The 23,182-nt window shown below is 49.7% G+C and overlaps 1 protein-coding gene across 2 annotated transcripts in view; it reads left to right on the top strand.

Annotated features, from left to right (window-relative positions):
• Nucleotides 1-88: 88 nt before the first annotated feature.
• Nucleotides 89-23,182, top strand: part of rad23b (RAD23 homolog B, nucleotide excision repair protein) — a 47,731-nt gene continuing 24,637 nt past the window's right edge. Inside the window, exons 1-3 of one of the 2 annotated variants that reach the window (XM_033046725.1) lie at nucleotides 89-267; nucleotides 19,834-19,915; nucleotides 21,034-21,113. In XM_033046725.1, the coding sequence (XP_032902616.1) occupies nucleotides 202-267; nucleotides 19,834-19,915; nucleotides 21,034-21,113 (228 nt within the window). In that variant the 5' untranslated portion in view covers nucleotides 89-201. The remainder of the gene's footprint in view (nucleotides 268-19,833; nucleotides 19,916-21,033; nucleotides 21,114-23,182) is intronic. The other variant, XM_033046726.1, reaches the window with a different exon arrangement.

Here is a 23,182-nt window from a genome sequence, read left to right as displayed (position 1 = left end):
GACGACGTGCGGCTCTCGTGGCGGCGGAGGCGCGCACACCGCGGCGCGAGGACACTTACCCCCCCTCGCTCGGTTCCAGCGTGATGACGCAGAATTTTGGGCGCGAGGACGCGTGGTGGCATCGGGAGCGCGCACGTTGACACTCTGAGTGACTGAGCGGCTGCAAGGGGTTAGACGGACCGAGAGCGGGAGAGGGAGACGATGCAGATCACGCTGAAGACCCTCCAGCAGCAAACCTTTCGCATAGACATCGACTCTGAGCAGACGGTGAGTCCATGTGGTCTGCACTAGGCCCTGCCTCTCGGCCTCAAGACGCGTGAAGTCGGAGTAGAGGGCGGGTGCAAGAAGAGACGCGGCGCATTCGGACCAGGCCGCGGTAGCAGATAGGAGAGCGGCGGTGTAGGCCTCGGCCTGGATCAAAAATGGCCAGTCTATTGATGGAGTGAGGAGAAGACTGCAAGCCTTGGACTGGCTTACAGCCCGTGGGAGCGGCTGGCTGAAATCGGACCTTTCGTTCACCAGGGGTTCGGGGCGCGTGCATCCATAGGAAACCTCGGTGATTCTGGGGGCACCAGGCCTTCGAAAGTCAAGCAGACTGTTTCACCCCCTGCCACAAACATTAATGGGTCCATGCGAGTCTCCCTTTCCTACCCCGCGATGCTTTCTGAGAACAGACAACATACTCGTGCCCATGCGGCCAACAAAATGTCTGTTTCCTCGCTGCAGGGACAATATATCTGCTGAGTGGTGATGGATATACGAGTAGTCTTTAACATGAGTAGAGGGGAGAAACTTTCCAGCTTTGGCGGGTTAATACACCTCTTTTTGACGGTCTGGCGCTCAGCACGGAAGGTGAAGGATAGGGGGATTGTATGATGCATCAAATTAGAAAGACTAACGTTAAACGTACACTGGCAGCAGATCCGAAACAACCATGACACAGCAATGACACAGGTTTGGTGTTAAGTATGCGGGGCCAGCAGAATCTGAAGCCAACATAACTGCATTGACAATAAACATGGGGAATTCTTACTAAAAACAGTTGTTGCTACCTCCAACCTAGTCTTCTGAACTGCAAATATAATAACGGAGAACAGGAAATACTCAGTGGGTCAGGCAGCATCAGTGGAAATAAAATAGTTAATCTTTCAGTTTGAAAGACATGTAATGAACTAAATTTAGGCTTTGTTTGTTTATTGCCACTGAAAACACATTTTTTATCTTAAAATATTTGGCGTTATTGAGAGCATGCAAGTTTTTTTAATGCAATGTTACAGTATTTAAAATATTAGGGTTGTGTGGGGATTAAATGTCGGTAGTCTGATCCCAGAATAAACATATTGTTCAGAACAAGTATAGTACGGAAGTTGTGTTTCAAAATGAGTATTGAAGTTGTTTGAGGCATGTATGAAACCATATTAATCAGGAAAGAGAAAATAATAAAGCCTGAATGAATGAGTTTGGGGGAAAGGTGAATTCAAAACTCGTTAAAAAAAATTTGAAGTCAAACCAAACTTTGAAGTAACATATCTATGTTTCTACTAATGGCCTATTAATACATTCAACTTGGCTCTTATAACAACTTGCATTTATTCACTGCTCTGTGTGAGAATGTGATAATGCTTCACAGGAATGTAATCAGCAAATGTTGTTATTGAGCCAGATGAAATGCAAGGACAGATTACCAATGGCTTGGTCAGGAAGGTGGGTTTTAAAGGAGGGAAGAGCAGGACTTGGACCATACATTGTGCGTAAATGGCTTTTATTGATTTGCATTCCCTGAGAAACAGCTTTTTTGAAGTGGTTTGAAAAAATATAATTTGGATCAGTGGCTGTATTAAAGCATTTTGAGTAGGGAGCACTTTATGGTTCAATTCCCGGGTTATGGTGTATCTTATCTCAACTTGTGTAGCATTTGGAGTCCTGCAATTGATATCAGAAATAGGAAGGGAAGATCTGAGGCAGCACTTCTCTATTACTCTCCAGTGACCCCTGCTGGAAACTATGCCTCTGGCAACAGGATATAGGCACAGCCTTTCACCATAGAGGCTCATGTGATGGAGAATTACCATTTTAATATGGTAAAGGTTCATATATCAGCGAGAGTTGGTTCTTTCACTCTGATCAAATTACTCTTACAAAAACTGACTTTAATGTTACCTTATTGTACTTGTGTTGTTCTTTGCCTATTGATCCTGCCTTTTGTTTAGATATCATGGCACTTGAATTAGCAGGTACTTGAATAGTTGATGGCTAGAATTCTACCAAATGCAGAATCATACGTTTCTCAAGTTGATAATATTGTTCAGACACTATTTCTGTTTTTCCTTGAACTTGGAGAATTGTTTTTGGAATAGTTACCTATAGGGTGATTTCACGAAAGGTCACTGGAGCGTAAATCCCCACTCACGTGACCGAAAATTTTAACTGGGGGACAAGCGTCACTTCCGGTACATGTTAGTGGATGGGAAAACACGCAATTTCACACCCGTTAAAAACATCGAAAACGGCCAGGTTTTGAGCTGCAATTAACTGTGCCAGTCGGGGTGATCGTGAGGAACAGCTACCTAAATTTACAGTCCAAAAAAAAGATAGAAACTAAGGTAAATACAAGAGCGAGCTGAAGGTGTAAAAAAGGCGGAAGTGCTAGCGGACTTTTTTCTTGGAGATTTAAAGATCCAAAATATTGGGAATTATCGCGTTTGCTCGCTGCATTTCATCAAAAGTGGCATTATTGACTTTTTATCTTTATTCATTTACTATATGAAAAGTATTAAAAGTTAGAAACCCGTCAGTAAAATTACAAAATCGCCCATGGTTCTCGGGTGGGTTTTAACATGCAAAATGAACACGCTTCTGAAGCTCCATTTACCATTTAAATAATCGTAAACTTGCATCTCAGTAAAATTGATTTCCAAACGCATTGAGAGTTTACGATTATTTAAATGGTAAATGGAGCTTCAGAAGCGTGTTCATTTTGCATGTTAAAACCCACCCGAGAACCATGGGCGATTTTGTAATTTTACTGTGTTCAAAAGGGAACTGCAGATGCTGGAATATCGAAGGTACACAAAATTGCTGGAGGAACTCAGCGGGTGCAGCAGCATCTATGGAGCGAAGGAAATAGGCGACGTTTCGGGCCGAAACCCGAGAAGGGTTTCGGCCCGAAACGTCGCCTATTTCCTTCGCTCCATAGATGCTGCTGCACCCACTGAGTTCCTCCAGCAATTTTGTGTACCTTTGTAATTTTACTGACGGGTTTCTAACTTTTAATACTTTTCATATAATAAATGAATAAAGATAAAAAGTCAATAATGCCACTTTTGATGAAATGCAGCGAGCAAACGCGATAATTCCCGATATTTTGGATCTTTAAATCTCCAAGAAAAAAAGTCCGCTAGCACTTCCGCCTTTTTTACACCTTCAGCTCGCTCTTGTTATCATTTGTGTGAATTCTTTCTATTTTGAATGTCATTCTAAACTTTATAAATCGTAAGGTTAGCAGGTAGAGAGGGGTGAGTATTTCATATGTACCTCCCTTTGTGGATCACTCAGAGTAAATTTTAAATAGTGGCAGATTGAAAAGTGCTATTTAGAGGTTTCTAGGTGTTCTTAGATCATTGAAATGCAGATACAGCAAACAATTAGGAAGGCAAATTTTATATTGGTCTTTATTGCAAGGGGATTGTGAACGTGGTAAAGATGTCTTGCTGTAATTTTACGGGTCCCTGATGAGATCACACCGAGAATATTGTATGCAGGTCTGGTTCCTCACCTAAAGATATACGTGACAGTGAGAAAATTTAACCAGATTTGTTCCTGGAATTTCAGAGGGCGGTTGGGAGTGACAAAGCAGCCTGGGCTTACTCCCTTGGGTTTACAAGAATGATAAATGATTTCACTGTAATATGCTAAACTTTAATGGGTCTTGACAAAGTTAGCTTGGGCTGTTTCCCCTGCCTGGCTATCTAGAGAAGGGTCACAATCACAATATTCAGGGTAGGCAGTTCAGCACTGAGATGTAAAGAAACTTCTGAGAGGGTGATGAATCTTTGGAATTCTCTATTAAACGGCCGTGGAGGCTATGTTGTTGAGTATATTTAAGATGGGATGCAATAGATTTTTTGATATTATGTGAGTTGAGAATAAGACATGAAAATTGCATTAAAGGAAAATTTTAGCCATTATCTTATGGAATGGTTATGAAAGCTCAAATGTCTGGGTTAATGCTATTTCTTATCGGTGCTTACTAGAGGATGCGCATGTAGTTCATTGTGAATTTTGAGAGTGGGCAATTGAATAATTCTTCTCCAATAAGAATGACTAAATGCGAGCATGAAGCAAATTAATTAGATTATATTTTGTGGGTGGTTAGTGAGTTCTCGTCTTAGAATTTATAAGTCTTCACTGTCCAAAGCATTGAGATTTAAACTTGGTTTCAACTGTGCAGTCAGATTAGCTTCAAGTACATAATATTTCAGTGACCCCAGAGGAAGATAGTACTTGGTGTGAATTTAACAGATGTGAAAGGCTTCCTGTTGACCTCCTACTATGTTCTTGTTTTTAATATATACACATCCTATAAAGGCTTGCTGCAGAGGTGGTTCACTGGTGTAGCCAATTTGTTTCTCTTTTTGATAAAGTCCAGATATTCAACTTCAGATCTGTAGTATATCGTGTGAAATTGAAACAGATTTTTGAGTTAGTTATATAAATATGATGGCAAAAGCATGTCCCTAATTCTACAAGTCCTTTCAAGAGGATGCCTCCATGCAAAGTATCTGGCACAAATGGCATACCCGACCGAGTGCTAAAGATCTGTCCGGATCAACTGGATTCATGGAAATCTTCAATTTCTCATTTTTGTGATTTGAGAATTCACCTGATTCAAGAGGGCATCGATTGTACTTGTATTGGTGCCCAAGAAAAGTCAGATAACCTCCATCAATGACTACCATCCAGTAACACTTGCATTCGCTGTAAGGGAGTGCTTCAAGAGATTAGTTATGATGTGAATCAACTCTTGTCCCCAAAATGACCCTGATCTGCTTCAATTTGCCTATCATAAGATCATGTGATTGAGTAGAATTAGGCCATTGGTCCATCAAGCCTACTCCGCCATTCAATCATGGCTGACCTATCTCTCCCTCCGAACCCCATTCCTGCCTTCTCCCCATAACCTCTGACACCTGTACTAATCAAGAATTTATCTATTTCTGCCTTAAATATATCCATTGACATTACCTCCACAGCCGTCTGTGGCAAATAATTCCACATACTCACCACCTTCTGATTAAAGAAATTCCTCCTCATCTCCTTCCTAAAAGAACGTCCTTTAATTCTGAAGCTATGACTGCTAGTCCTAGACTCTCCCATTAGTGCAGGCGTTCCCAACCTTTTTCGGGTGAGTGAAAGGGAGAGGGGTGATGTGAGTGGGTGGATCTAATTGGATCGAGGGTCTGAGACTGAGCAGGTTATCTGTAATTAGAGGATGTAATGTTCATGCTGTCAAGTTATATGTTGGAATAATGAGGTGTTGTTTCTAATTTGAATTTGGCCTCAATCTGGCACTGGAGGAAGCAGTGAGCAGATAGGTGGGAATGCAATGAGAATTGACATTGGTACCAACCGGGAGCTCCAAGTGACCGTGGCAGAAAGAGGACAGGTTGCCTAGTCTGCGCTTGGTCTTGCCAATGTTGAGGCCACAACGAGAGCACTTAAAACATTGGCTGAGATGGATGGCGATGCATGTGAATCTCTGCATCATTTAGAAGGGGTGTTTAGTCCCCTGAAATGCAGTGAGGGTGAAGGTGTAGGGACAAACGTTCCATTCCCTATGATTGCATGAGGTGGCAGAGAGATGGGTGAGGAGGAATGAAAGAATCGGAGTCATGGGGAGAGTGGTTCCTGAAGAAGGTAGAAAGTTGGGGAAGGGGTAGATGTGACAGGTGGTAAAATTGCGTTGTAACTGTGGAAATGTCCGAGAAAGATCAGAATATGTTAAGTAATAGATTAAACCCACTTTGGCCACTGCCAAAGGTTTTACACACATGCCATTGTTTTCAACCTCTTGCTCTTCATGAAAAATTAAATTGACTTGATCTCTGCCTATACTGTTTCTAAATTTGTCCCTTCCTTTACCTGTACCTTTGAATGTTATAACTTGGTTTATGCTGTGTTCCATTTTTATTACCAGATTTTTCTATCTCTATTCCCATCATCAAACACCATCCTTTTTTCGTTTCAACCAAGTTTAGTCATATGTCTGATATTCCTAAATTATGAGCAGCATTTCTTGGTTAGACGTGATATATAAATGTAAGATATTGACTTCCCATTAATTTGATTAATAATTTACCTGCTGTAGGCATTGTATTTTGAATGGTAAAATCTTATTGTTGAATAGCCAATGTCCACTATGGAAAAAAACATGGACACAAAATGCTGGAGTGACTCAGCGGGACAGGCAGCATCTCTGGATAGAAGGAATGGGTGACTGTTTCGGGTCGAAACCCTTATTCAGACTGAAGAAAGATCTTGACCCGTAACGTCACCCATTCTGTCTCTCCCGAGATGCTACCTGTCCTGCTGAGTTACTCCACCATTTTGTGTCTATGTTTTTAAACCAGTATCTGCTGTTCCTTCCTACACATGAAAAAACATGTTACTTTGGCGGCAAAAACAAGGGAGCAGATTATTATCTCAATGGGGTTAGATTAGGTAAGGGGGAGGTGCAGCGAGACCTGGGTGTCCTTGTACACCAGTCACTGAAAGTTGGCATGCAGGTACAGCAGGCAGTGAAGAAAGTTAATGGAATGTTGGCCTTCATAACAAGAGGATTTCAGTATAGGAGTAAAGAGGTTCTTCTGCAGTTGTTTTGGGCTCTGGTAAGATCACATCTGGAGTATTGTGTACAGTTTTGGTCTCCTAATTTGAGGAAGGGCATCCTTGTGATTGAGGCAGTGTAGCGTAGGTTCACGAGATTGATCCCTGGGATGGCAGGACTCGTATGAGGAAAGATTGAAAAGACTATGCTTGTATTCACTGGAGTTTAGAAGGATGAGGGGATCTTATAGAAACATGTAAAATTATAAAAGGACTGGACAAGCTAGATGCAGGAAAAATGTTCCCAATGTTGGGCGAGTCCAGAACCAGGGGCCACAGTCTTAGATTAAAGAGGAGGCCATTTCAAAGGTTCATTTATTGTCACATTTAAGACTGAGGTGAGAAACTTTTTCACCCAGAGTTGTGAATTTGTGGAATTCCCTGCTACAGAGGGCAGTGGAGGACAAATCACTGGATGGATTTAGGAGAGAGTTAGATAGAGCTCTAGGGGCTAAGTGGAATCAAGGGATATGGGGAGAAGGCAGGCACTGGTTATTGAATGGGGACGATCAGCCAGGATCACAATGAATGGCGGTGCTGTCTCGAATGGCCGCCTCCTGCACCAAATTTCTATGTCTTTGGGATGTGGTTTTGCAATAGAGAAGGGCTGGGGTCATCTTGGCATTAATGAGGAACTTTCCCACAGAGATGTTTTTGTACATGTTGAATACAATAGATGACGGCATGCTTTCACTCCAGTTTTCTTGAGTGAGAATTGCTGTGCATTGAGGAACAAACTAGGATCAGCTGCTGTCCTAGTGATCTGACTGCAGCTGCTTTCCCTGTTACACCAGACTTGATATGTGACAGCCCTCTTTGTTTGGTTGACTGTCTGGTCAGGGTAGAACTATTTGTGAGATGTGATCGATAAATGTCAGGAATTTTGCAGCAGGAGGGATGAAGACGAAAAGGAATACAGAAAGTGGAGTGTTCCTTGGTGCTTTTTTGGTCAAGTTTTTTGTTGTGCCATAGCTTTTCGGGGAGTAGATGTACAGCATTTGTCAATTCATCATTAGAACACGGATTTGCTACCCGAACGTTGTGGTTAAATAGTGCTATGACCTATACATATCTTACAAATAAAATAAATCAGCACCTCTCAGATGATCAACTTTTTAGACTTATTTAAATTTCTGTGCTTGTTTTTACATGTATATTATTTGGACCAGTCTAATTGTCCAATTGTGTTCAGAATCATTTTGTATTTCTATTTATCGTGTTCAGAGTTTTGTTAAAGATTATGTGAACATTTACTTGATTTCTTTAAATCAAGACATTTAAAGCAAACAGCAAGTACTTCCATTGGAAAAGTAGCCTGATGGTATTCAAATTACATTGGATGATATGAAACTCCAATTGTGGCACCCATTTTATTGAATCTAAGCTAGAAGCAGTACAAAAACTGGCTGAATAAATCTAACTTTATCAAGGAGTGGTTGAATCAAATACACTAATTTGACAAAACCGGGGGTTTGCATTTATTGATATCGTGGTCCATCATGTACCATCAGTAGGAACAACCAAGTATGAAGTGTTTGGCCAGTCAAATAATAATTTCGTAATTAATTTGATATTTGTACGGATCTAGAAACAAGTGATTTCAAACTAACACCACTGAGAAGATTTGGTAAATCTGTTAATTTTGGGGACAGACATTAGAAAAATCATGGAAGCTTGTTTTAAAAAGCAGACCAGTTCATGTTGCACCACAAAGTTGCCATAATGGTTTGATATTTCTTCTTAAATTCAGACGTGTTCAAATCAAACATTTGTTTGAAAATTAAGTGAAAAGTTTTTAAGTGAAAAGGAAATGTCGTAACAGTTGCTTTAACTTTAATAATAATAATAATAAATTTTATTTAATGGGCGCCTTTCAGACATCTCAAGGACACCTTACATAGTAATCGGAATAAAAACATATAATCGGAATAAAATAAGTAATAAAGACATCAGAGACACAAATTAAAAACAGAATTCAATCCAAAAACAGAAAATCAAAAACACAGTGTGAAGAGAGAGCAGCGGCAGCCAAAGCGCGCCAGCGTCCACTCTCTCTTCACGGCAGCCATCTTGTACACAGACTTACAGGATTACAATTAGACAAAAAAATCATCCCCCCACAGTGGATAGCACTGTGGAGGAAGGCACAATGTCCAGTCCCCGCCCCATGTTCGCCCCAAAGTCAGGCCTATTGAGGCCACCGCAATTGCCTCTACGGAGGCCCGATGTCCCTGGCCGTTCTCACCGGGTGGTTTTGCCCCGGCGTCGGGAGAGTCCTTTCGGCGGCTGGGTCACCTGGAACGGCCGCTTCCTGGTTGGAGCCCGCGGCTGCCGAAGCCGACAAGGCCGCGCCGGTTTGGAGCTCCCAGGCTCCCGATGATAAAGTCGGCGCCGCCTCTCCGCACTGCCGCCTCTCCGCACTGCCGCCTCTCCGCTCCGCAGCCCGGAGATGTTGCTCTCGGCGGTCCAGCTCGCCAGAGCTCCAGCGTGGCGACCCAGGCAAGGCATCGCCCGCTCCACTCCGCTCCGCTGTGGCGCTCCAGCGCTGTGCCGAGGCCGAGGCGCTGGGTGGTCCCCGCCAGGAAACGGCGCTCCAAGCCCGCTGGTAGGCCACGAGGACGGGTCGACGGGCTGCCCGGAGAAAAGGCTGCCTCGCCGACCAGGTAGGGACCTAGAAATAAAGTTTACACCTACCCCCCACATTAAAAAGACCATATCCCCTACAAACAAAAAACAGGACTCACTAAAAACTATAAAAAAAAACGAATTTAAAATGGACGGCTGCTGGCTAGCAGCCGTTCACCAAGATGGCTCCTCCCCCACCGACTTTGACTTTTTCCCTGTAAGTTTACTGCAGATATTGAAAACCTGATCTCTATGTACCTGATCACACTGGAGGAGGAGCCATCTTGGTGAACGGCTGCTAGCCAGCAGCCGTCCGTCTTAAATTCGTTTTTTTTTAGTTTTTAGTGAGTCCTGTTTTTTTGTTTGTAGGGGATATGGTCTTTTAATGTGGGGGGGTAGGTGTTACTCTATTTATAGGTCCCTACCTGGTCGGTGTGGCAGCCTTTTTTCCGGGCTGCCCGTCGACCCGTCGGCGTGGCCTACCAGCGGGCTTGGAGCGCCGTTTCTTGGCGGGAACCACCCAGCACCTCGGCCTGCGTGGCGGCACTGCATTGGAGCGCTGGAGCGGAGCGGAGCGGGCGATGCCTTGCCTGGGTCGTCGCGCTGGAGCTCTGGCGAGCTGGACCGCCGTGAGCAACATCTCCGGGCTGCGGGTTTGCGGAGCGGAGAGGCGGCGTGCGTAGAGGCGGCAAGGCGGCAGTGACGAGAACGGGGCGCCGACTTTTTCATCTGGAGCCTGGGAGCTCCAAACCGGCGCGGCCTTGTCGGCTTCGGCAGCCGCGGGCTCCAACCAAGAAGCGGCCGTTCCAAGTGGCCCAGCCGCCGAAAGGACTCTCCCGACGCCGGGGCAAGACCACCCGGTGAGAACGGCCAGGGACATCGGGCCTCCGTAGAGGCAATTGCGGTGGCCCCAATAGGCCTGACTTTGGGGTGAACATGGGGTGGGGACTGGACATTGTGCCTTCCTCCACAGTGCTATCCACTGTGGGGGGATGATTTTTTTTGTCTAACTAGTCTTGTAGGTCTGTGTCCAAGATGGCTGCCGTGAAGGGAGAGTGGACGCTGGCACGAATTGGTTGCCGCTGCTCTCTCTTCACACTGTGTTTTTGATTTTCTGTTTTTGGATTGAATTCTGTTTTTAATTTGTGTCATTGTGATGTCTTTAATTACTTGTTTTACTCCGATTATATGTCTTTATTCCGATTACTATGTAAGGTGTCCTTGAGATTTTGTATGAAAGGCGCCCATTAAATATAAAATTTATTATTATTATTATTATGTACTCACTAACTTGAAACACCTTTTAAGACTAGTGGGTATGTAGAGAAAGCAATCAATCATTACTTTGGGACGATAATGTTTATCACCTATGTTGATAATCTTGGTTCTCATCTAATATCTACACTTGAAATGCATGATCTATACTGTTCCACATTTTTCATATGTTGTACCTTAACGAGTCGGAGAGGCAGATCATTCTAGAACTTGGATCTTGGACACTGCAGCTGGGATGTCATGTTCTATACTGTGCCATTGTGGTCTGCCTTTACTTCTTGGTGTTAGTGAAATGCATAGGCCTGGCTGGTTTCTGTGATGATTACAATCTCAGGAGGAAGTGGAGCTGGCTCATCTTTTGAGCATTTTTGCCTGAATGTGCTTGCGAATGCTTCACCATTGTCTCTAATGCTTCCATGCTGGTCCTTGTATATACTCAGAACATTGTTCTTTATCTCTCCACATCACCGTCTATATCTCTCATTTCCCTTATCCCTAATTGGACCTGAGGAGGGGTCTCGACCGAAAATGTCACCCATTCCTTCTCTCCAGGGATGCTGCCTGTCCTGCGGAGTTACTCCAGCTTTTTGTGTCCATCTTTGAGTTGACATGTCTGTTCTTGAGTCTATTCAATTTAGCACAGCATAGCACGTAGGACTGTACAACTCGGGAAGAGACCCATCTGCACACAATGTCGGTGCTGTAATGTAATTTCATCTGCATGCACATGATCCATATACCTCTATTTCCTGCACATCTGTGTCTATCGAAAAGCCTCTTAAATGCCACTATCACTATCCCAAGAAACAAACACTGCGCACATCTTTTATTCTTTTCCTCGATTACACTAAAGGTATGCCCTGTCGTCTTTGACATTTTAACCCTGGGGGAAAAGATTCTGACTGACTACCCTAGCTGTGCTTCTCATAATTTTATATACTTCTATCAGGTCTCCCTTCAACCTCTGAGGTTTCAAGCAAAATAATCCAAGTTTGTTCAGCTGCTCCTCGCAGCTAATACCCCTTAATCCAGGCAGCATTCTAGTAAATCTCTTCTGCACCCTCTCCAAAACCTCCATATCGTTTCTGTAATTGGGTGACCAAACTCCATGGAACGTTCCAATTGCGACCTAACCAAAGTCTTCTAGAGCTACATCATGATGTCCTGACTCTTACTCAATTCCCAACCAATGAAGGCAATCCATCTTTATCACTCAACCTACTTGTGTTGCCACTTTCAGGGAGCTATGGAGCTGGACCCCAAGATCCCTCTGCACATTAATGCTGTTAAGGGTCTTGCCATCAACCGTATATCTTCCTCGTACAATGAAGAAAGGATTTAACCCCATTGGTTACATCAGTCATGATCATATTGAATGGTGGTGCTGGCTTGAAGGGCCGAATGGCCTCCTCCTGTGCCTATTTTTCTATGTTTCTGCTAGGACAATACAGTTGTTACTTTAGCAGATATTGGACTTTGTTTCAGGAACTGTGCACTCCATTGCTGAAAACTATATTTTGCATAATTTTGTGCAATTATAAATTTTCTGTTGGAGCAGAATGAAAGGGGTAAGAATATGTTTCTCTAGGAGCCACTTCAGTTATTTCCTCTTTATTGCAGTTTGTCATGTGACCCTCAATTGCAGTGTTGGTAGGGAACTGATTGGTTCAGAGGCGAGTGGAACTGCTAGATATGCTAGTAATCATGGGTCAAGTGATGCAGTTAATTTATCCTGTGCATGAAGCTAAACTGTCAGTAGCACCGGAAAAAAGAGATACATTTTGCAGAATATTGTTGACTGATGAAATGCTGTCTCGTGGGTGGTTTAATCTGAGCAGTTATGATTGTGTTGATGCCAGTTTTATATCCATTTATGAAAAGTTTCAAATCTTCTGGGTAGTTGGCAAAAGACCAAAAGCAAGTGTGTGTTGTGGTTGCTGTGGCACAATTTCATCCTCTCTTTACAAGGCAAGTCTATAGATTTGTGGAAATAAGGGACTGCAGGTGCTGGTTTACAACAGACATAAAGTGCTTGAGCAACTCAGTGGATCGGGCAGCATCTCCAGAGAACACTGGTAGGTGACGTTTCAGGCCTGGGCCTTTCTGCAGACTCATCGTGGAGGGAGGGGAGAGGGAGAAAAAGCTGGAAAAGGGGAGGGGCAGGACAAAGCCTTGTTACAAAATTTTGAGATTAAAAAAATCTAGTCTCTAATTTATCCCATCTGATAAAGCATAAAAATAAGTTTAATTTGACACCTAATTCACTTTCTTATCTTCAGTATTAAAAAAGTTATGGCCATTTTCATACTCGGAAATTAGCATCTTGTTCCCTATTGCTTTTCCATTGACTTAACACAAAAGCTGTGATCGAGGACAGTCAAAAGCCCATAACTTTCTTAAAAATTAAGAGAACTGAAAGAAATGTTCAGTTATTATAGATTGAAGTATTCTGAAACAAATATGAAACAATCTTACTTGGATAACTTGAAATTAAAGCATATAATTAGTTAGTTACCTAATTGTAGCTAATTACAAAATTCAATTACTAGATCTAAACATCTATCAATTTCTTAAGAATAGATTAACATTTTTAAATAGCCTAAGTGTCCAAATAACATTCACACAAGAATTCACAATCTATATTACTAAAAGTCTGTTCTTGACCGGTTCTGGCCATCTGTGCTGCGATTTCCGAGAGAACGCCGCCACCTACGGCCGTCATTTTTGGCCACATCGCTCAGAGCCCCCCTCCGCTGCATGTGTGCTGAGGATTTTTCCGATCGATGAAATATGACAGAGATATTAATGTTTTTACAAAATTCCCCATTCTCTCTGCTGCCCCTGCTGGAGGGAGGGGGAGGGACAGGGACTATAAAACCAGGAAGTGGTGTGCCTCAATCAGTCTCTGCAAGTGGTGTGCCTCAATCAGAGCTCTGAATGACACTGAACAAATGTCTCCACAGCTGTGAGTACCCATAATGTAGTTTGAAAATTCAATTCAATTCAATTCAATTCAACTTTAATGTCATTGCACAAATACTAAGTATGGGTACAACGAAATGCAGTTTTGCGTCAGTCCGTAGTAGCAGTAGTAGTAGTAGTGCATATATAAAAAAAAAAAAAAAAAAAGATACAGAATAATCAAAAATACAGAATAATTAAACAATGGGGACGGAGGGACCGGAGAAATCTATCGGCGGGACTCCGAGTTCAGCAATGTGATGGTATAATTGTAGAAGCTGTTCCTCATCCTACTGGTACGAGACCTGAGGCTCCTGTACCGCCTCCCTGATGGGAGGAGGGCAAACAGTCCATGGTTGGGGTGGGAGGGGCCTTTAATGATCTTCCCAGCCCGTCTCAGACACCGTTTTCGGTGGAGGGCATCCATGGCAGGGAGCGGGGCACCGATGATGTGCTGCGCGGTTTTCACCACCCGTTGTAGTGCCTTCCTGTCCGCCACAGTGCAGCTGCTGTACCATACCGTGAAGCAGGTGGTCAGGATGCTCTCGATGGTACAGCACCAAAATGAATATATGGTTAGTTGGAAGTAAAAAAGCACTACCTGCAAATGGTTGTTTGGGTTTGGGTTGAAGTAAAAAGGCACTCTCTCTCCCCCCCCCCCTCTCCTCTCCCCCCCCCCTCTCCTCTCCCCCCCCCCTCTCCTCTCCCCCCCTCTCCTCTCCCCCCTCTCCTCTCCCCCCTCTCCTCTCCCCCCTCTCCTCTCCCCCCTCTCCTCTCCCCCCTCTCCTCTCCCCCCCTCTCCTCTCCCCCCTCTCCTCTCCCCCCCTCTCCTCTCCCCCCTCTCCTCTCCCCCCCTCTCCTCTCCCCCCCTCTCCCCTCCCCCCTCTCCTCTCCCCCCCTCTCCTCTCCCCCCCTCCTCTCACCCCCCTCTCCTCACCCCCCCTCTCCTCTCCCCCCCCTCTCCTCTCCCCCCCCCTCTCCTCTCCCCCCCCCTCTCCTCTCCCCCCCCCCCCTCTCCTCTCCCCCCCCCCCTCTCCTCTCCCCCCCACCCCCCTTCTCTCCTCTCCCCTCCCCCCCCTCCCCTCCCCCCCCCCCCCTTCCTCTCCCCTCCCCCCCCCTCCCCCCCTCTCCCCCCCCCCCCCCCCCTCCCCCCCTCCCCCCTCCCCCTCCCCCTCCCCCCCTCCCCCCTCCCCCCTCCCCCTCCCCCCTCCCCCCTCCCCCTCCCCCCCCCCCCTCCCCCCTCCCCCCTCCCCCTCTCCCCCTCCCCCCCTTCCCCCCTCCTCCCCCCTCCCCCCTCTCCCCCCTCTCCCCCCTCCCCTCTCCCCCTCCCCTCTCTCCCCCCTCCCCCCTCCCCTCCCCCCCCTCTCTCTCTCCCCTCCCTCTCCTCCCCCCCTCCTCCCCTTCCCTCGCCTCCTCCTCCCCCCCCCCTCTCTCCCCCCCCCCTCTCCTCCCCCCCCCTCTCCCCCCCCCCTCTCCCCCCCCCCTCTCCCCCCCCCTCCCCCTCCCCCCCCCTCTCTCCCCCCTCTCCCCCCTCTCCTCCCCCCCCCCTCTCCTCCCCCCTCTCCTCTCCCCCCCTCATCCTCTCCCCACCCCTCTCCTCTCCCCCCCCTCTCCTCTCCCCCCTCTCCTCTCCCCCCCCTCCCTCCCCCCCTCCCCCTCCCCCCCCCTCCTCTTCCTCCCCCCCTCTCCTCCCCCCCCTCCTCCTCCCCCCCCTCTCCTCCCCCCCTCTCCTCCCTCCCCCCCTCTCCTCCCCCCCCTCTCCTCCCCCCCCCCTCCTCCTCCCCCCCCTCTCCTCCCCCCCCTCCTCCTCCCCCCCCTCCTCTCCTCCCCCCCCTCTCTCCTCCCCCCCTCTCCTCCCCCCCCCATTTCCCCCCCCCTCTTCCTCCCCCCCCCCCTCCCTCCCCCCCTCCCTCCTCCTCCCCCCCTCCCTCTCCTCCCTCTCCTCCCCCCTTCCTCCCCTCCTCCCTCTCCTCCCCCCCTCCCTCTCCTCCCCCCTCCCTCTCCTCCCCCCCTCCCTCTCCTCCCCCCCTCCCTCTCCTCCCTCTCCTCCCCCCTCCCTTCTCCTCCCCCCCGCCCCGCCCTCCTCCTCCCCCCCCTCCCTCTCCTCCCCCCCCTCTTCCCTCTCCTCCCCCCCTTCCCTCTCCTTCCCCCCTTCCCTCTCCTTCCCCCCTTCCCTCTCCTTCCCCCCTTCCCTCTCCTCCCCCCCTCTCCTCCCCCCCCTCTCCTCCCCCCCCTCTCCTCCCCCCCTCTCCTCCCCCCCCCTCTCCTCTCTCCCCTCCTCCCTCCTCTCTCCCCTCCCTCTCTCTCCCCCTCTCTCTCTCCCCCTCCCCCCCCCTCTCCCCTCCCCCTCCCCCCCCCCCCCCTCCTCCCCCCCCCTCTCCTCCCCCCCTCTCGCCTCCTCCCCCCTCTCCCTCTTCCTACTCTCCCCTCCCCTCCTCTCCCCTCCCCTCCTCTCCCCCCGCATCCTCTCCCCTCTCCTCCTCACCCCCCTCTCCCCTCCCCCCCTCTCTCCTCCCCCCCTCTTCCTCCCCCCCCCTCTCCTCCCCCCCCCTCCCCTCTCCTCCCCCCCTCCCCTCTCCCCCCCCCCCCCCCTCCTCCCCCCCCCTCTCCTCCCCCCCTCTCCTCCCCCCCCCCTCTCCCCCCCCCCCCCCTCTCCTCCCCCCCCCCTCCCCCCCCCCCCCCCTCTCCTCCCCCCCTCTCCCCCCCCCCCCTTCTCCCCCCCCCTCTCCCCACCCCCCCCTCTCCTCCCCCCCCCTCTCCTCCCCCCCCGCCCCCTGCCTCCCCCCCCCTCCCCCCCCCCTCCCCCCCCCCTCCCCCGCCCCCCCTCTTCCTCCCCCCCCACCCTCTCCTCCCCCCCTCTCCTCCCCCCTCTCCTCCCCCCTCTCCTCCCCCCCCTCCTCCCCGCCCCCCTCTTCCTCCCCCCCCCTCCTTAACTCCCCCCCCTCTCCTCCCCCCCCCTCTCTCCCCCCCCATCTCACCCCCCCCCTCTCTCCCCCCCCTCTCCCCCCCCTCTCGCCCCCCCTCTCTCCCCCCCGCCCTCTCCCCCCCCCTCTCCCCCCCCTCGCTTCTCCCCCCCCCTTCCCCCCCCCTCTCCGCCCCCCCTCTCCCCCCCCTCCCCCACCCCCCCCCCCCCTCCTCCCCCCCCTCTCCCCCCCCCCTCTCCCCCCCCCTCTCCCCCCCCTCCTCTCCCCCCCACCTCTCCTCCCCCCTCTCCATTCGCCCCCTCTCCTCCCCCCTCGTCCCCCCCCCCCTCCCCCCCTCCCCCTCCCTCCCTCCCCCTCCCCCCCTCCCCCCCCCCCCCCCCCCCCCCCCCCCCCCTTTCCCCTCCCCTCTCCCCCCTTCCCTCCCCCCTCCCTCCTCCTCTCCCCCCCTCTCTCCCCCCCCTCCCCTCTCCTCTCCTCTCTCCTCCTCCCCCCCCTCTCCTCCCCTCTCCCTCGTCCTCTCCCCCCCCCTCTCCTCTCCCCTCTCCTCTCTCCCCCCTCCTCTCCCCCCTCCTCTCCCCCCCTCCTCTCCCCCCTCCTCTCTCCCCCCCCTCACGCCTCTCCCCCCCCTCTCCCTCTCCTCCCCCCCCCCTCTCCTCTCCCCCCCCCCCCCTCCTCTCTCCTCTCCTACTCCTCTCCCCCCCCCCCCCCTCTCCTCTCCGGTTCGTATGGGGACTAAATCACCGTTTCCGCAGCTTAATTGTAATTACAGGCATTTTAAGGACCACTTTTATACATAAAATAAACGGCTTTCTTTTACCTGTCCCGTACCTGAAATCCGTCGGCGTTGACGGCTTTAGAAGCTGATTTTAAAATTACTCCAGCGCTGCAATTGTCGGGCGATTTATTTAAAAAAAAAAAAAAAAAAAAAAAAACACAGAACGACCGTCCGAACGATTCTTCAGCAAAAGCTTGCACTCCAACCAAAAGCTTGCCCCCCCCTCTCCTCCCCCCCTCTCCTCCTCCCCTTCCTCTCCTCCTCCCCCCCCTCTCCTCCCCTCCCTCTCCTCTCCCCCTCTCTCATCTGCCCCTCTCTCCTCCCCGCTCCCCCCTCTCTCATCTCACCCCTCTCTCCTCTCCCCCTCCCTTGTCTCCCCCGCTCTCCTCTCCCCCTCTCCTCTCCCCCCCCTCTCCTCTCCCCCCCTCTCCTCTCCCCCCCTCTCCTCTCCCCCCCTCTCCTCTCCCCCCCTCTCCTCTCCCCCCTCTCCTCTCACCCCCCTCTCCTCTCCCCCCCCTCTCCTCTCCCCCCCCTCTCCTCTCCCCCCCCTCTCCTCTCCCCCCCCCTCTCCTCTCCCCCCCCCCTCTCCTCTCCCCCCCCCCTCTCCTCCCCCCCCCTCTCCTCTCCCCCCCCCTCTCCTCTCCCCCCCCCCTCTCCTCTCCCCCCCCCCCCTCTCCTCTCCCCCCCCTCTCCTCTCCCCCCCCTCTCCTCTCCCCCCCCTCTCCTCTCCCCCCCTCTCCTCTCCCCCCCTCTCCTCTCCCCCCCCCTCTCCTCTCCCCCCCCTCTCCTCTCCCCCCCTCTCCTCTCCCCCCCCTCTCCTCTCCCCTCTCCTCTCCCCCCCCTCTCCTCTCCTCTCCCCCCCTCCCCTCTCCTCTCCTCTCCCCCCCCTCTCCTCTCCTCTCCTCCCCTCCCCCCTCCCCTCCTCTCTCCCCCTCCTCCCCTCCTCCCCTCTCCTCTCCTCCTCTCCGCCCTCCCCTCCCCCCCTCTCCTCCCCCCCCTCTCCCTCCCCCCCTCTCCTCCCCCCTCTCCTCCCCCCCTCTCCTCCCCCCCTCTCCTCCCCCCTCTCCTCCCCCCCTCTCCTCCCCCCCTCCCCTCCCCCCCTCTCCCTCCCCCCTCTCCCCTCCCCACCTCTCCCCTACCCCACCTCTCCTTCCCCTCCCCCACCTCTCCCCTCCCCCCTCCTCCCCAATCCCCCTCCCCCCCCATCTCCCTCTCCCCTCCCCCCCGGCCTCCCTCCCCCCCTCTCCCCTCCCCCCCTCTTCCTCCTCTCTCCAGACCTCTCCTCCTCCCCCCACCTCTCTCCCCCCGCCCCCTCTCCTCCCCCCCGCCGCTCCTCTCCGCCCCCCCTCTCCTCCCCCCCTCTCCTCCCCCCCTCTCCTTCCCCCCCTCCCCTCCCCACCTCCCCCTCCCACACCTCTCCCCTCCCCCTCTCCCCTCCCCACCTCTCCCCTCCCACCTCTCTCCCCTCCCCACCTCTCCCCTCCCCACCTCTCCCTCCCCCCCCTCCCCTGCCCCCTCCCCCTCACCCTCCCCACCTCTCCCCTCCCCACCTCTCTCCTACCCCCCCCATCTCTCCTCCCCCTCTCCTCCCCCCCCCCTCCCTCATCCTCTCCCGCCTCCCCCCCCTCTCCTCCCCCCCCTCTCCTCTCCCCCCCCCCCCTCTCCTCCCCTCCCCTCCCCCCCCCCCCCCCTCCCCCCCTCCCTCCCTCCCCCCCCCCCCCCCCCCCCCCCCCCGCCCCCCTCCCCCCCCTCCCCCCTCCCCCTCTCTCCCCTCTTCCCCCCCCCCCCCTCCCCCCCCCCCTCTCTCTCCGCCCCTCTCCTCCCCCCCCCCCTCTCCTCTCCTGTCGCAGCCCCCCCCTCTCCTCTCCTCCCCCCCCTCTCCTCCTCCCCCCCCCCTCAAAGGCGCCAAAAGCGCGCACACGGCCAGTGGCAGAATTGCAGCGCTGCTGAAGGTAAGTATTGTAACATACCTACTGGCAGGTAATAGGGGTAAGGAGGGATTTTTGATATTTAGATGGTTGGACAAAGGCCAGAGCTGAAAATAGGTATGAGATAAAAAGTTGTGAAGCTAGAAGAAGGAATGTAGGTGGAAGGGAAGGGGCAGGGAGAAATAGTTGTGAGTCCAGCTGGGGTGCAGGGGAGAAGGGGGCAATATATGAGGAAAGAGGAGGAGTGTTATGTAGCTACCTAAACTTGGAGAATTCAATGTTCATACCGTTAGGTTGTAAACTACCCAGGAACAATGAGGTGCTTCTCCAGTTTGTATATGGGTTCACTCTGGCACTGGAGAAGGCCAGTCTTTAGTTTTGGTTTGCTGAAAGTGACAATAATGAATGGCAAAGAAACTTGCATAGCAATCTCTTACCGCCTTTTCTATTTTTTCTTCAGGTAAAGGCACTGAAAGAAAAAATTGAAGCAGAGAAGGGAAATGATGCTTTCCCAGCTACTGGGCAAAAGCTAATATATGCAGGTAAGATGCACCTTCTCTAGTTCCTGAAAAGGCTGGGTGTTCACATGCTTAGCTATTTAGAATGTATTCACATTGATGAAAAACTAGATGTGGGGCTGAGGTACTAAATACAAGGTGCTTGTGAATGATTGCACATTCTGTACTGACATGTCTATTTCGACATGAGAATCTTGGCAGTCTGGAAATCTCTCAGAATACCGTGGTTGCTTTGGGAACACGTTTAGTTTCAAGTTGGCACAATGTCGCCAAGATAAAATGACACTGCATGTAGTGTACATTTACTTGACAGCAATAGATTCACAACAGGAAAAGGAAGGACAGTGCAGGGGAGTTGCACGGAGATCCAGTGCCTCTTTAGTAGTGCAACTGTCTCATAGCTCCAATTCAATTCTGACCTCCGGTGCTGACTATGCAGAGTTTGATTGTTCTCACTGACTGTGTGGGTGTGTCTCTGGTCACTTTCCTCTTGAAGATGCCCTAGTTTTTGGATTATGTTAAAGTTACCCCTTCTATAGATGATGGTAGGAAAAGTGATTGGTGCCAGGGTTTGTTTTTAATAAACATGTATGACAGAAAAAGTTAGAACAAAGTGGGGCAATGATATTGCTCTCAGACATGATGGGCTGAATGTTGCATTTTCATATTGTAAGGAATATGAAACAAAAACAAATTATGTAAAGTAGATAAACGCTTGCCTTCAGAGGAAATATCTCTCTTGACTTTTGGTGATGTTTTAAGTGTTTCTACATTTTGTCTTCAGTCCCAATACTGATTGTAGCCAAACTACATTTACTTGGGTTTAGTCCTAGGCTTCACAAAAAATTATATTTATCCCATAACACGAGGTCATCAATGAATCATTTTGAAGTTTATGACCACCCAGCAGTTTTGTCTTTTTAATGTTTCCATGCTGATATGTTACAAGTATATAATTAATTTAAAATTAAATTGGTGGGATTTGAACTCTTTGCTGTGCATTACATTACTTTTGAGGTCTCTGCTCTCTTTAGTTATACTTAGCTACACCATACATTGTGGTATGTTTGTGCATGTATGAATCTGTCTTGGTTGTATATTGTGTCAATTAATATTTAAGCTCACTTGACTGATTGTTGCAGGTAAAATCCTCAATGATGACACACAACTAAAAGATTACAAAATAGATGAGAAGAACTTTGTGGTGGTTATGGTAACAAAGGTAAGCAATTTGATGAGGGTAGCATCTCATAAGTCCCTCATCATAAACCACAGTAGTATGTTTAGTAATTTGTATATGTGGATGATCACAGCTGCAACCCAGTTTGGGTCAATCATTGGGTAGAGCCTTGAGGTTCAGTGGGCAAAATCACAGAATCAGTGATGTAAATTGCATTCAAATTGCAAGGATGTAAATTAACATATTTTATTTTGAGTTCCTGATGAAGAGTTTCAACTTAATCTGTGGTGTGTTAGATAGTAAATGGATAGCAATTGAAAGGCAGCTGCCTTTTGTTTCTGATACAGGTGCAGCATATAATTAGAAAAACTGATAATATAATTTATTGCTTTGGGAATTGAATATCAAAATTACAAGGTTTTGTTCTATAGCGCGTTGATGAGATAATGGAATATTTTACAATACTCTCCTTATTCAAGGATTTTCTGTGATGGAATCTGGAACTAAATGTCACTGTTTAAAATTAGGGGTCAACTATTTGGAACGTGGGTTTTTTTTTCCTGGGATGAATCTTTGGGCCTTAAGAGGTAGTGGAAGTCATTGAATATATTTAAGGTAGCAACAGATAGATTGCTTATGAGTCAGGAATGCAGAGATGAGATTGCAGTTGGATCAGTCACGCGGTGAACTGGAGTCAAGGTGTCAAATGGCCTCGCCTTGAGCTTAATGTGCATGTTTTGAAAGTACTAGAATGTGGAGGAGGGGGAGTTATCTTGTAGATGTGTATGAAAGGAATAGATAGAGTGAATGCACAGTCTTTTTCCCAGGGCAGGGAAATCGGGATCTGGGAGGCACAAGTTTAAGATACAAAGAGAAAAATTTAATAGGAACATGAAGGGTGACGTTTTCCACACAGAGGACAGTAGGTATATAAAAAAACGCTGCCAGCAGAAGTAGTTGAGTTATGTAGAATAACATTTAAGAGAAAGATTTAAAAGACACTTCGACAGGTACAGTGGGAGGAAAGGATTATAGAGATATGTGGCAAATGGGACTAGATTAGATAGGGCATCTTGGTCAGCATGGACAAGGTGGCAGAATGGTCTGTATTTTGCCGTGACTCTATGACTATGCTAGAAGATTCCCTTTACACAGTGGATGAAATATGAAAATATGAATCCTGAAGATCATGTGATAGGAGCAGAATTAGGCCATTCGGCCCATCAAGTCTACTCCACCATTCAATCATGGCTGATCTATCTCTCCCTACAAACCCCATTCTCCTGCCTTCTCCCCATAACCTCTGACGCCTGTACTAATCAAGAATCTATCGATCTCTGCTTTTAAGTATATCCACTAAGTTGGCCTCCACAGCCTTCTGTGGCAAATAATTCCACAGATTCACCACTCTCTGACTAAAATTCCTTCCTAAAAGAATCTCTAACTTTAAAACTCTCATCGTGTGTGCGTGTGTGTGCAAAAACACAACGAGGTAACAGTAACATTTTTACATATTCTGACACGTGTTCCCCCACTAAGCAGTGACAGCTTTATTGAAGATTTTATGCTTTATTTCACGACTTATTGCTGATTAAAGTTAAAACAAAACGTCCTTTTAAAACGACCAGCTTCCACTGATGACGTCACAATGAGGCGGGTGGGCACAATGGCTCGGGTGACATGGAGCCCATTTCACACACAGAATATTCCACGAGCTTCGAGTGAAGTCAGGGAGGGCCGCATTTCCAGAACATTCCTCAAACGCTTCACCACCTACCCAACGGTCGACCTGGTTCATTCTCACTGCTTGATGCACTCCTTCATGCTTCATTCTGACTTCGATCTTTAAAGATATAACGTCACAATGAGGTGGGCAGACATCATGGCTCAGGTCGGCGCCCATTTCGCACAAGCCCGCCCGCAGCGTCGCCCGGGGTCCTCGGGTCCACGCCCGCCCGCGGTCTAGCTCGGGTCCACGTCCACCTGCGGCCTCGCTCGGGTTCTCGGGATGGGGCTGTGACTGAGGCTGAGAAAGAAGCCGCCGGTGGAACTAAGGATGAGCCGGGGTCAGGGATGAGCCGGAAGATGAAGCCGGGGCCTGGACTGGAGCC

This window comes from Amblyraja radiata, chromosome 29 (assembly GCF_010909765.2).
Source record: "Amblyraja radiata isolate CabotCenter1 chromosome 29, sAmbRad1.1.pri, whole genome shotgun sequence".
Lineage (NCBI taxonomy): Eukaryota > Metazoa > Chordata > Chondrichthyes > Rajiformes > Rajidae > Amblyraja > Amblyraja radiata.
Note: the sequence above shows the minus strand (reverse complement) of the source record. Positions and strands in the feature narration are given on the sequence as shown.